The 14,550-nt window shown below is 37.4% G+C and overlaps 1 protein-coding gene across 2 annotated transcripts; it reads right to left on the bottom strand.

The window, feature by feature from the left end:
* Nucleotides 1–289: 289 nt before the first annotated feature.
* Nucleotides 290–14,350, bottom strand: osr1 (odd-skipped related transcription factor 1). 2 transcript variants are annotated; one of them, XM_055170585.2, is made up of 4 exons: nucleotides 14,220–14,350; nucleotides 11,632–11,823; nucleotides 1,711–2,422; nucleotides 290–1,083 (listed from the first exon to the last, which is right to left on the bottom strand). In XM_055170585.2, the coding sequence occupies exons 3-4, from the start codon at nucleotides 2,370–2,372 to the stop codon at nucleotides 951–953; spliced, it is 795 nt and encodes a 264-aa protein (XP_055026560.1). In that variant the 5' UTR covers nucleotides 2,373–2,422; nucleotides 11,632–11,823; nucleotides 14,220–14,350; the 3' UTR covers nucleotides 290–950. The 2 variants fall into 2 exon arrangements, with proteins under 2 accessions (XP_055026560.1, XP_055026559.1); XM_055170584.2 differs by lacking the exons at nucleotides 11,632–11,823; nucleotides 14,220–14,350 and adding an exon at nucleotides 6,042–6,320.
* Between the last annotated feature and the right edge of the window lie 200 nt (nucleotides 14,351–14,550).

The following is a 14,550-nucleotide window of genomic DNA, read 5'->3' as shown; positions in this document are numbered from 1 at the left end:
ACGGCGGCAGATGTCATTTCCTGAGGCAAATATGAGTCAATCCCTGATGTCGTTCAATCCTTCATTATTTATTTATTTATTTAAGTTAAGTTAAGCGTGGAGAACAGTGTTTATACGTGTTTATTGCTTAAAGTTGAATTGTAGTCTTTAAAGACAAATCCCCTTTATTTGTAAGCTGTACTCTTTGATTAAGATGTAATTGAATCAATTTAAATGCAATGTCTTTTCTCCTTGTGTGGTGGAAATTTTGCATTTGGTGTCGAGTTTGCATAGACTACCATAAACATGCTTTTGATAAGGAAATGACTATTTATTTTCAAAAATAAGTTTAAGGAATCCAGTGATATATGTAAATAATCAATATTCAGATTAAAGTGCCAAATATTAGTTATACAAAAGGGAATCTGTACAAAAGGAGGAATTACATGATTTGAAAATGTCTTTGGATTTTAAATGTAGAGCTGCTGTAGGCACCCATTAACTGCATAGGTTCCATAGTTTACCTTCATCATCAACAACAACGTCATCATATCTATAAAAAACCCACTGTTTACAAAAATAAAACAATAGTTTGTTCAGAACGGAGCAGTGCAGGCTAAAATCACATATCTCACTAGTTGTTCTATTTGGTGTCGCTGGTCTGGATTTCATCTGGTTTCTTTCCTAAACATAAATCAGTCTGACATTCTCATATCCATGTTTTAGCTTCTGCTGAGTCCGTGACTTTTCATCCATTCTGTTACATCAGTCAAACATTAAGGCATCATGGCTGTAGGTTATGGTGGTCTTCAGGAAGATCTTTGGTCAAGTCTAATCCATCTTTGATGTGTTAAGCCATGTGCATAGGTCCACAGCCATCAGATGTACAATCTGTGGCCTTTGAATGTCAGCATCATTGGCTGGTATCACTAGGTTCAGTTTTATTGTCCCGTTAATGTAGGCAGATGGCCTCACTTTATCTTGGCCGGTTTAAGTTCCTTGACCTGCATGTGTAATGTTTTGTGGACGGCAAGTGTTCTGGACTGACAGAAACCCTTTCCACACTCTTGGCATTTAAATGGCTTCTCTTTGGAATGGATGTACCTTTGGGGAAAGAAAGATAAAGATAAAAAGAGTAAGAATGGGTGTGGTTTGTTTAACGGACATGAACATTTTTTGCAATGTAAACAACATGGGTTGTGTCTGAGCTTTTCTAGGATTAAATATCTTAAGTTTCGGTATGTTGCCAAAAAATGTGCCGTGACCTAGCTATTGCAATATTTAGCCATATTCTCAAGACAAATGTTTTGGGTTGGCAAATGTTAATTAAAATACAAACGTGATGTATATCCTGTGATCGTTATTAGTCCGAAAAGAGCCAAGGTTGTATCATTACTTAAGAATTGTGAGAAGATTGTGCGGCATGTCTCAACTACTTTAAATCATTCTTATAGACCTGGAATATCAAATGTCATAAATCACCAAGGCAGGTGTGGTTTATGAAAATAAAAAACTGATTTGTTTGTCTGCATATCTTTTGTGCTTGAGGCTTTGTAAGGCGAACCTCATTCCTTGACTTTATGTAAAAAAGCACGTAGCCTATTATTTCTGTTGTTCTGTAACTGGGACAGTAGGAGGGTATTACCAGGTACAGTGAGGTAGCGAAGAAGAGTTTGTGTGTGAGACAGTGTTTCTATTACTATATGTATGATTTAAGATTGGCGTCTTTACCTGTGGTCTCTCAGGTGGTCTTGCCTCCTGAAGGCCTTGTGACAGATGTCACAAGTATAGGGCCGCTCATCTGTGTGCGTGCGCTCGTGGATCAACAAGTTATAGGATTTGGTGAAGTGACGGCCACAGAACTTGCACACAAACTCCTTTTTCGTCTTGGACGGGAGTCGTCCTCGGCTGGGCTTCCTTTCTGGCGAGGAGAGCTTGGCCACATCCAGCAGGCAGCCTAATGATGGCGAGCGCATGTGGCCGCCGTTAGTGCTCAGATCTTCTGCCTTCAGGGCGTCATCCTGCGTGGCGGCCGCTGCCAGGTTGGCGAAGTCAAAACGGGGTTTGGACTTTGCAGATGCTCCAGAGTTCGGCCCAGGGGAATCCTGCTTGGCGGGCTGGACGAGGTGGGGGAACAGAGGAATCGAGGGTAGAGGAAAGCGTGCGTCCACCAGGCCGGGCAGCTTGGAGATGGTACAGCGCGGAAAAGTGAAGTGAGGGTAACCCAGAGTCCACTGGTGCAGCTGGACCGCATGAAGGGCGCTGAAACTGTAGATGCTGGGCATGTGGTCGGCAGGCAGATGCAGCCCGTTGGATGTCTGAAGGAAGGAGTAGTTTGCCAGCTGCAGAGAGGGATGAAGAGGAACTGGTGCTGGAAGTGTCTTACTGCCCATGACTGACGAATAGACGGGATGTGGAGAATTCCAGGAATGACAGGAAGTTTCTATTGGAGAAAAAGAGAGAGAAATGAGTGGAGAGGAAACATCAGCTAACACTCGCAAGACTGCGTCATAAGGGCCTTAGGTCCAAACAGCTAAAATCCTTAAACGTTTATCATATCCGCATATGAACCCTGAGATTTTCACATCACAAAATCAAAAAAATGTTACATCTGTATCAATTGAGAATCTGTTCACAGGTACAACTTATAAGTTGTATTGCTTTGTGGGAAAAATCGTTTCAGGGCCGTACATGCTGAAGGAACTTCCCCAAACAAAACAGACACACACACCCACACACTCGCGTCAGGACATAAACTGCACTTGTCAAGCAAGGCACCTCGTGTTTGACATATTGAATAAATAACACTCCAACATGAACACAGAGCATTGCTCAAGCCTGCCAGATGAGTGCCTGTGATTGTGAGCGTGTTTGTGTGTGCACATGTACGTTTTGGCGTAGGCGTCTTCTGCATGCCAAAAATATGCCCATGGCCATAAAGACGAGAGAAAGACAGCAGGTGACATACCTGCCTCGACTGTTTAATCAGGTTTGATGAGAACAGACACAAAGCACAATAACTGCTCTTTGTCTCATCATGAACTTGTACACACACACACACATACACACACTTGAACAGGCTTGGTGTGTTTACAGTGTTACTCATGTAGTCTGGAAGATGTTTTCACAGTTTTTTTTAACCATGTGAATTTAACTGCTGTGTTGTGTGTTACATTACTGTGACAACGAAACGCCACTATAAGGATTTCAGGTAATGATGGAGAAGGGGTGCACAATTTGTATAAAGTTTAAACAGTGATGCTGTTTCAAAAGTTAAACCGGTTTAGAAAGAAAGAAAGATTTTTTCCCAAGCATTTTTGTTCAGAAAGTAACTGGTGACAATTAACGTGTGTATTTGAGTCTTGAATGCTCAGGATGCGAATTGTGAGTCTGATCTGTGGTAAATAAAAAGTGAAATAGCTCTAATTAGTCTTTGTGAAGCTCAAAGCTCCCCGGGGATATGGACGCTCTGATCATGGCGCAGAAGTAATTGACTTTTACTTACAGGGGTCATTAGAGGAGATCAGGCTCTTACTCTTAACCCTTTGAAGTGCACATACCTCTAAAACGAGCGGTAGAGGGGAAATCTGTTACCTGAACTGTCCTCTTAAACGTTAAACGTCAGTGGGGTATCCATCAGACATACCCATCTTTAAAGAACTTTAGTAGATTACTTTATTAAAAAATACTTTGAATTTTTTTTTTTTTTTTTAAGTAAATTTAAGCACATTTTTATAAATGTTAAACATTTTTGCAGTGTATAATGTGAGACTTTACAAGTGCTTGGACATTTTTCCGCGACATTGTTGGCTAATTAGCCGGATTTGAGCACGGTGTCTGGATAAGTAGGATAAATCACACCAGATTTTGCCCCCCACGCCAGGCAGAATCAGGGTTGTGAGGCCAGAGACGTCTAGAAAAGGTGATGAAAGGAGTCTCAAAAATCACACCACAATTTGCTCAGTTCCACCCCCCTTTATCCAAGGGTGTAGATCGTAGGCGGAAAAGTGACACATCCACGCCACAATTAATTAAATATTTTAGCAAAACTATAAAGTTTGTCCCTTATATAAAAAAAAAAAACATACACGTCTGTGCTCTCCTGTAACCTTATTCAGCAGCCAAGAATAGGCCTATATTTTCAAACGCACCCAAAGTGCCTACAATTTACGCACTGATAGTGGCTTCTGTTAAATGATCATCTATCAGTAACTTCCCTATCAATATCTGTGATCGCTTTGAAAGCTTTCGTCGGTGGCTCAATGAGCGCGCGGAGGTCATCAGTGTTTTATCTCTTCAGATGTGCGCACTCGGTAGGTGTAAATGTGCGCCCATCGCGCTTATGGAGATCACAGAGAAATGTCGACGTGTATTAGAGGAATTAATCATGGTCTCGGGATCTGTGCGTTAACGACGGGCCTTTGGTCAATTGTGCAACGATTATCAAGTAAGTGTATGTTTTCTTTTTCCGCACAGCCCCCCGAGAGGATGTGATCACTTAACCCTGGAGAGAGGGAAACAAACCATTCATTAAACACCGTGGACAAAAGTTGACTAAATATACAAATATATTTAACTATTTTGGCGAGGACCTACCTGCTGTAAGGATTTTTGTGTTTGGAGTTTAATGTAAAGCCATATTAACTGCACAATACGTTAATTTTTGGACACTGTAGTATTTTAAAATATTGTATATTTTTTTGTCGACAATCACTACAATATTGTGCCAGATTTAGACTGAGCCATCGTGACAGAAGAGCTGTTCATTAAGCCGAAAATGTCACGGGACAAAATTAATATGCTTATATTATTTCAGTTTTATTATTTTAAGCTTAGTGTTATATTTTGAAATTCGTTGTATTTTCCATGTTGAAATGCAAAAACTCTGATCAACTCTGAGAAATGTTTTCTTAACAGAAGCTCTTTCCCATCATATCAAATGGGGTCATCCAGTAAATTACCCTGTGATAATTTTTTAACGTAAATTTACCAGGTTAACTACAACTAAACATTTAAGCATAATACTTTGAACCACCGTCGTGACATTATTTATTATTATTGTGTTTTTTCGGTGTGTTTTGTTAATTTCGTTTAATGTTAAAATTAAGTGACAGTTTTAATGTAAAAATAAATTATTATCCATCTTAAAATAAACACATCCCTGTTTAAATACTTAGAACATATTTAAAGAAACTGTATAAGTCATGGTGACTTTAAAATAAATTATTTCGCTTTCGTATTATTAAATATGTCAAACAGTATTTATATGATTAGCATTCATACCTCTAAAATTTTTAATTTTTATTTTTGGAAGTTGTGCTGAATCTGAAAAGCATACACTAAACACTAACAAACGAAAAAGTCCAGATTTTCTCTACGCCGAGCATCATTGTACAAGTGTGTGTTCATTTAAGACGCAAAACCATTGATCACACAAGGCCACGCATGTTTTAGGCTCTTGATAAAATCGAAAGTTTGTAGTAAGCTATCAAAAACGAAATCGTACTTTGTAAATTTTTTTGAATAAAACACATCTTATGGATTGATCTTGAAAGCAGATTTGAAGGATTTCCCCACACAGATTTCTCAAACCTCGGCATCTGTTTTTTAATGATTTTGTTTAATACAACGAAAACATTGTATTCTAGCAAGCAAATATTTTAAATTCGACAATACTAAATTTCACCAACGAAAGTTTAAATTCGCGCACATCTTGAGGCATCCCACCTGTTGATCACTGACCTGACCACATCACCATTAAAGCTTAAAATTTCAAACATTGCGGTCTTGCATGACTTTTCTTTTAAGCAACAAATTATTCTAATAATGTCACTGCAATACGTCGCCATTAGGTCAATTACTATTGTAATTTTACTATTTGAACCACAAAAGTCTTCAACTTGCGCTTACAATATTTAAGAGAACATTTAATCAATGTTTTTCTTTCGCTGAACATTACACACGTCTTGTTTACGCCTACTTGTCAATACACATATTCTTTATTGCAATCTGCTCAGAGTAAATCCTTGTTAAATTATTACAAAATATGAGAAAGTATTTACCAGATATTTTGGTGAAACAGGACGATCCCAAGAACGATTTAGAGTCACTTAAGTCTCTCCACAGCGACTGCAGCAAAAGTTGTAAAAGTCAGTGCGAAAGCGTGCGGCGCATCGGAGAAATGTTCGTCTTCCTCAGCATGTTCTCGCAGCACAGACACGGGAAAACCCTCGAAGCGCTCACAGTTGTGCTCCAGCGGTTGTGCTGTGCGAGAATTTGGTTACTCGGGGTACAAACTCTCTCTCACTCTTTTACTCTCTTGCTCTGTCTTGTGGTCCCTAAGTCAAACCGCCTCTTTATTGTAACCCAACCCGCGACGTCATACAGCCAAACCCCCAATATACTGAAGTGAGTGAAGTTTCCTCCACTGATACAGCAGCGCTTAACGCCAAAGGACCAAAGCAGCACCATAAATGTGTAGACTTAATACAGACAGTAAACTTTTATCCTGGAAATAAAGTTTGTACGTCTTCGACCAATCGAATATTGAACGAAATAAAACGTAAAATTTGGAGAATAAAATAAAATGTAATGTATAAGAATTTATCTTTTTTTTGCACAACAGCAGTTTTATTATTAATAACAATTAAATAATTATAAACACAAAGATAAACTTTGTGTAACAAAACAGACACATGTAGCATACGCATTAACATAAAATAGAAAGTCAAGAAAATATTGTTTAAATATTCTGAGCTTCTGGGCGAAGTTAGGCCAGCAACAAATCTAGCGTCGCTTTGTATTAATTAAGGTAAATATACAGCTGTCACTTTTAACTTCAGCACTCTGTGAGAAAGAAATAAGAGACTGATTTTAAACGTCCCAAAACCATTAGTCAGTTTGTCACCCCGACCTCAGTGAAGACAGATTAAGTGCTTCATTTTTGTTACATGGAAAAAGTAAATGTGAGAGGATACTTGTCTTTGATACAATGTGAAGTGCGGTGGAAATTCTTGCTATAAACTTTTCCTCCCGGGGTCAAACATACGTTAATGTAAACTGTAACAGTGAAAAAAATCGCGAAACAATCTCATATTTTGTGCAAATTTAAAAGAGAGACAAGCAATTCGAAATTAAAATAAAACGAGTTTTAATTTTATTGCAGGCATTGCACATTTTCATGTTTCATTCGGTTGCTTTTGTGTAAATTTGTCTGAACTTAATTTTTTTTATATAAATGTTGTAAATAATGTAAAGTATGCTAATAGACATCTTCCAAATTTAACATAGTCCTACTGATTTGTAGTGTTGTCTGTGCGAATATATTTCTTTCTGAGATGCTGGTAGCAGGTCCTTTGTGTGAGCAGCAGATGCGCGTTCACTGGATCTGAGCAGGACAGAGACCCGGTGCGCGTCCGTTAAGCGCTCAATACGCGCCACCTGGTGGCCACAAAACGTAAAATTACAATCCGGCTGTAGTGGAGGAGCTCATCTTACCTAATCTACCTTTCTGCAAAGTTTTGTGCTTAGTGCTAAGCAATTTGGGTGTAAGCCCAAGTCTTTAACAGATTAAGCTCTAACGAGAGTTAAATTTAAACCAGGTATAACTCCAACAAGCTGAGCACTTGTGATACTGTTTTTGATGTGTTTGAAAAGCCTGGTGAATAATCAAGTAAAAATTATAAATAGAAACTATGTGTATATAAATGGAATGATGTTTTATATGCTTTCTCTAGGTATTAATAACTCTTCCTTAACTCTATAGATAAGGAAGATGTGATATGAAATGCATTTTACACATAAACATACTATCAATTATCCTAACAACTGCAATCAACTTTTGTCTCTTGGCTCAGGAAGAGTTGCACATAGATACGTGAAGTGTCGAGTGAAAAGGCCTATGCAGTTTAATCCGGCTGAATTTGCTCTGTTGACTTTATGAGAAAATTCTGGCTGTCTGTGAGTCTATGTTGCATCACTGAGCCCAGCGCAATAGCCCTGACCTCAGGAAATTAATCAGCAAACCCTGCCACAGAAGCCATGCGCCCACTCCTTCACTGCATATAATAAAAAACAGCAGTGAGACATCATTTACATTTTTGGAGGGCAAAAGAAAACAAACTGTAAAGAACAGAGTCGGTGCGAGAGCAGGGTGCGCATGTTTGAAGCGCGGCTCTACACACAATGTGTTAACGTGTGCACGCTCACGAACACACACACGCGCACACATGGCTGAGTAAAGATAAAAAGAACTGTTTACAGCTCACTTACATATTTCATCACGGTTATTTACATCACTTTTGCTAATCTAAACACTTCAGCCACTGAAAGTTTAACATTTCAAAGTCAGTGAAGTCAAAGAGCTGCTCTCAAGGTCTGAACTGCTGACGGCTGTCTAAATACAGGCCCCTGCCCTGACTGTGTCTATCACACTCGGTGGAAATGGATTGTAAAACTTGTACACATAAATATCCTCACTTAATACACAGAGAGTTAAAATGACTTTCCATTTAAATGCATGATGCATGTACATGCTTACCAAAGATGCACATGGATTCCAGTCTTAATAAGTCAAGTTTCATGGTTACCATGACTACTGTGTCAAAGACAAAATGCTTCTCATGAAATCATGGCCGGATTTATTAATTGTGGTCAGATTATTCTGTCCTTTTTACTCATTTCCCGTTTCATTTTTCAGCTGTGACTGGCATGCATAAGAAATCAGACCCACACATTAGCATGTATATTTCCCCTATAATACAAGCAATCACAGCTGTTCATATATTCGACAGAGAGAGAGGGAGATGTATAGGGCTGGGCTGTGAGTCAGCTGGATGGAATGGGGCTTGGTGTGTCTCCGGGAGGTAATCCAGCACGGCTTTACGTTCAAACTGAAACCGCAAAGCCATAACGAAGCCCCTTTAGGTCACTTATTCCTTTTACAAAAACAACAGGCTTTTAATAGCTAATGAAGAACAGAGGTGTAGCTTCTCTCAGCCGATCATGGTTACGTGAAACCGTTGTGTTTAAGCTCAGATGGCTTTGTAGGTGATTGAGATAATTGAAAGAGCTCATAGGCACTTCTAACGCTTTACGGGGTAAACGGCCGTATTTAGACTTAGGAAGGATCATCTTTTGACAGATCTTCAATTGGTGACACACGCCGCACGGTATTTAGAGGAAATGGTTATGTATTTGACAGAAAGACACACGAACAATATGATTTAGCCTGGTATGATGTTATTAAATGCAATGAACGTGGCACGTGCACTTCCATGGGTTCAGATAACAGGTGAATATGTTCAGATGTTTATTTATGCGTTTCCTAAAAGTTCACATCAAAGGGTTTAGACTCTAGCAAGAATGCATGAGGCCGCAGTTCCCTAAGCAAAGGGTGTGAACCGAAGGCTTTACGTTTGGCCTGTTTCTGCTTTTATAAAGTTTTTGTTAAATAATTACAAACAGTCTACGGTGAAATTTATGAGCCTAGTGCTCTTATCCTAATCCTGCCTTATTGAGTTTCATACCCCTGAGTTTAGGCCAACATTAGAGCATCGATTAAGCATGAACAAAATCATGGACGATTTTAATTTGATTGTTACATTATATCTTTATCCTCATTTCCACAGAAGGACTTGTTTTAACGGATATAAATTCTTAAAGAAAATCCAGTTGTTTTGGTGATCTAACTTTACTTTTTATTGAATCAATACATTTTCTTTAGTGCAAAACACATTACTTTTATTTTGTTATTCATTACTTTTAATCAAAAGTAATATAATTATCAAGTGCATATATTTACAATACACAGGAAATAATGATGATTATAAAACTGGAAATGACACCACTAATTGCAAAATCACAAACACAGTCGAGTAGTACTGACCATAATGTGTCAGATAAATGCAATGAACCCTATACACAAGATAAGAAGAACATTATCTGCTTAATTTGTCATGTATTAGATAAACAAGTAGCCTACTAAACAAATAGCTTTTTAATGTAGTGGTTACGTGTTATTTCTACATTTCGATATTTGTCAAAATGTCACGACCAAAGTGCACATACTAAAGCCAAAATGTTTTTTCTAGCGGCCAGCAGTTATGACAGAGTTCTTCATGTTTGCTCTAGTATATCTCTCTCACTTTATGTTTCATCTTTACCAACCATGTAAAGAACAGAAATAACATCAGTCGAGGCATCTGACCTTTTAAAAAAATATCCGCGGGACTTTGTGAAAACAAACAATCTTTGGCTGAGGTCTCTTTCCCTTCTCTTCAACCTAAAGGAGAGATGCTTAGGTGAGGGAGAGAGAGAGAGCGAGAGCGAGGGAGGGGTAAAACGATGGCGAGCGAGAGAGCTCGAAGGATAGATGTGCAACACCCTTAGTCACTCTTCTGACCTCTGTAGGGTCAGTGATAAATGTTTTTATCACGGCTGAGCAGAAATGTCAGCACGGGTCAGGCTCTGTGTGAGCTGAGGGAACGTTCTGTGCCAGAGAACCAGAATGGCTGAATGCAAAACATTTCAATAAAGCTGTAAAATAGCAGTGTTATCAGATCTTAGACAAACTCAAGGGGAGGAATGAAGCGGCATTTTCATAAATTAAACAGCTGATGCTTTCAACAAAACACTCACAGTCCCAGATTTATGCAAATGATGTTCATAACATTTTTAGAATAACATTAAACTTCACATTTCTCATGAAAGCAAATACTTTCGGTCAACATGCAGCACCACAACTGATGTGTTAAGACATAACAATTCAAATGTTTACCTGAGGAATTGTGTTTTTGCACTGACATGTCACATGATTATGACAAACACAAGCATTTTCATCACACATGAAATCAATTCATTATATTAACCATCTCCTCCTAGACAGCAACCAGATTAAATTGAGAATAGTTATGCAAATTGTCTTTCTACACTGTAAAAATTCCTTGCACTTAAATGTTTAAGTTCAACAACTAGAATTTATAAGTCATTTCAACTTTTTTGACTAGTTAGAAGTTGCTAAACTATAAAAATAAACTTGCAATAACTTAAGCTCATTTAACTTTAATTTTTATTTTATTTATGTCAACTTCTCACTAGTCAACAAAGTTTAAATGACTGTTTAAACTTAAAAATTTTAGTGCAACAAGAAATTTTTTACAGCATTCGTAAATGTATATTTATTTTTTTACTATAAGAAATTGTAAAAGAAACATTTGAAATAAGGTTGATATAAAAGTAAAACAAAACAACTAAGCATCCCACAACATCTCTTGAGCTACAGTATGAAAAGCAATAAAAGTTCCCTCTGGATTGTGCAGTTTGTGAATAAGTTCAGAGGTCATGACTGTTTGAGTCTTTCTATTCACACTGTAGTCTATAAGACGAAGGATTATAAAAATACTCACTTTTTCACACACTTAGATTTAGATAAATAAATTTAAGATGTGAGGGCTGTGTGTGTGCCTGTGTGTGTGTAAAGATTTTACAACTTCTGTTCTGCCCACCCACCGAGCCTCAAGAGAAATCTGATTTTTGACTGGTCTATTTTTAAACACAAAGTGAAAAAGTCTCTATATGTATAAAACTAGGAATCGTTTGGGGTGTTGTATGTCAACCTTGACTTTAGAAAGCAAGGTGTGTGTACACACTTACTTTAGACCATTAGGGGAGCTATTGATGAGCATTTCAGCTGTGCTTGGGAAAACAGCAAATCCACTGCACTTACTATAAAGTCTCACAGTTGAAGTTTTAACGTGTCGATTGGTTTCTTTTAATCTGCTGATGATTTAAGATCCGCCGATGGACCCTGAGTCACACTTTGGGATTCCAACAGGGAGCCATAAGCTGGAAAAATGAACAAAAACAACATAAATATTAGAGGAACGGTTCACCAAATTTGCATAATTAAAATTAGTCGTACCTTGTAGAAGCTCAACAGTTTGAGCACTAGATGTTTTCCAGATGTTTACTTCAAAGCGTTAAAATTAGCCAAAAATGTAGCCAAAAGCAAATCGCTGTTTTGAACTCTGTAGACATGTTTTAAACTCTGTACAAAAATTATTTTATACGGTTTGGCCTTTGACCTTCGAAAGGTCCAGTGTAATCCCATCAGGGCCATTTTGGTAATGGTACTAAACATTTTGGCATTGATTATGAACTCTGGTGCCTCACAGCATTGTAAACACTGAGCAAGATCTGAAGAGACCAAGTAGTCTCTCAGCACATTTGATTTAACTGTGAGGTTTGGCTGTTGCATTTTAGCAGATTTGTTTCTCCACCTAATATTATTTTTTCTCTGATATTATGACAGTGTTATTGGCTTAGTGTTATTGCTCTGGGTGAGACCAGGGATAGCTGTTCCATGTCTTTTTACCAACCCTGAGCTGTTTCGACATCTTCATGGCACATAAACAACTGTTAACAGGTTGGTTTATGTTATCCATTATCTAGGATTAGTAGTAGCAACAGCAAAGGGTTAAAATGTAACATTTGTTGGAACATAGTTTCAGTCTTTTTATCTTTCGATAAAGGGTCTTATGTTTGATGCTGATCTGGAACTGAATGAACATTTGTTTTTGGCATTAAAGGTGCCAAATTATGCATTGAAATAATATGTTAATTGTTGTCTGATCGGCATAGAAGGTTTGTGGATTTATTACGTGCAAAAATTATCCAGAGACAGTTTTACATGTCCATTTACAACCCTAGGATTTGCCCTTAAAATACAATGGTCTATTATTACCTTTTTTGAAAGGGTCATGAATAATAATGTTGAGCTCTGCTTTGATTGGCTCTGATGCTCTGTTTCTCAGAGCAGCTCTTTTGAATAGCTGTGTGTGCGTATGCGTGCACGTGTGTTTAATCAGACCTTATGTTTGAGCCTGTATTTGAGGAATAATTAATTGTAGATTGTTAATGAACATTTTTGAGTGGTAAGTTTGGGCAAAACGAAACTGTAACGTCAATAATAAAACTTCAGCCTAAACGCTTGCATATAGCATTAACTAGCATATAGGGCTAACTCAGCAGTCACAACTGTTGTTTTTAGCATTGTAACAACATTGTAATATTTTAATGTGTAATTTAATGTCGGGGTAGTAACATCTCGACTTTCTGCCTGTTTTCCAGCTGTCTTTTGCATGCACAAGGTTTAGATAAGAAGGAGGAAACAACAGTGTTTGAGGCTCACGATATGTCATTCATTAAAATGTACAGAGCTCGTATTATTCATCTATGCATAGGTTAAATTAATTGCATGCTTACACAAATAGTGCTCATACAAACCTTTTCAACTGTACGTTTCACTAGCGTGTCAAAAATATGGTAATTGAAATTGAAACCACTGAACATATTTTCTTTAATTGTAACAACACAAAGCAATTTTGGGCTCACTTGTATAGTAAAATGTCAAGTATTATTACTGGTATAAATTTCGTCGAATACAAACAAATAAAGTTTGGTGTACTAAAAACTTATCCACAACACTACCAAATTAATAAACTTTTTGATTTTGCTAAATTTTTAATGCAAGTGTAGATTTCTTAAAACCCCTCCCTCCTTTCCTCATTTTATCAGAGAACTTGAAATGGTTGCAAACCATCTTGATATCGTTTCAAATGAAAGAGCTAACGTAGTTGCCAATTTTCTTTAAAGATCTTATAACCCCTTATATTATCAATATTTTATTTAAATTGATTATTTATTTGTTTTATTATAATTTATTTGTTTTTACTCCTTCTTTATGAATTATTATTTTTATTTGTTTAATTCCTTACACATTGTAATTCCATATTTAAATTATGGCTGTTGACGGCTGTTGTACATTTGTTGACTTTCATCAAAAACGTCCATTGAAGGTGAAGCACACCTCTGTAAATCTACAATTGTGTTCGACATCATGCGACGATGCGCAGATCGATCAGCAAATGACGTCAATGTACCGCGAGAGAGATTCAAAAGCTTCCGTGTCAACCACTCTTGCGGTACTTTATCGACAATCGCCCGCAATTGATTAACACCGTTATCCTGATTTGTTATTTTTTAGGTATGCAAGTTTTTAAATACTATTAAAACATAATGATGCAAATTAATATAATTATTTTCTTAATTTCTTTGTCATCCCCCGCCTGCCCTTAAACTGTTTCCAGTGGAGCTTCGCACGTGTGCAGCGTAAAAGGCGTCATTTTGCAGTTTTGGACCCAGTTTACGGTTTTTATGCATTCATGTGCGTAAGTACATACCTGTATGTCTGAATGTATCCTATAATTATTTCATATATGAGTAGATATTTATCAATTACTGATTGAATGATCACACAATGGTTAATAACGGAGGTTACTCTTGCTGTCACGATGTGTCACCGGAAACCGAAACATCAAAGGCTTCACAAACAAGTATATTTTGACTGCCACTAGATGGCGAATTTACGACAGTTCCATTTAAACGTCATTACATAATCCAACATGGTAAACTGTTGTTTAAATTGTGGTGTAAAATTAATGACCTGTTTAATAGAAATATATTATTATTACACTATTTCTTAAAGCTTCAGCTGTCTGTTACTAACTTAAA

The sequence above is a fragment of the Misgurnus anguillicaudatus genome, chromosome 11 (genome assembly GCF_027580225.2).
Source record: "Misgurnus anguillicaudatus chromosome 11, ASM2758022v2, whole genome shotgun sequence".
Taxonomy (NCBI): domain Eukaryota; kingdom Metazoa; phylum Chordata; class Actinopteri; order Cypriniformes; family Cobitidae; genus Misgurnus; species Misgurnus anguillicaudatus.
The sequence above is the reverse complement of the archived record's forward strand: the minus strand, read 5'-3'. Positions and strand labels throughout refer to the sequence as shown.

Excerpts from the sequence above, each read along its gene's own strand:
- osr1 (XM_055170585.2), bottom strand. The coding sequence starts at position 2,372 with ATGGGCAGTAAGACACTTCCAGCACCAGTTCCTCTTCATCCCTCTCTG. Across the intron at positions 1,084-1,710 it reads GACCACCTGAGAGACCACAG|GTACATCCATTCCAAAGAGA; the intron begins GTAAAGACGCCA and ends CTTTCCCCAAAG.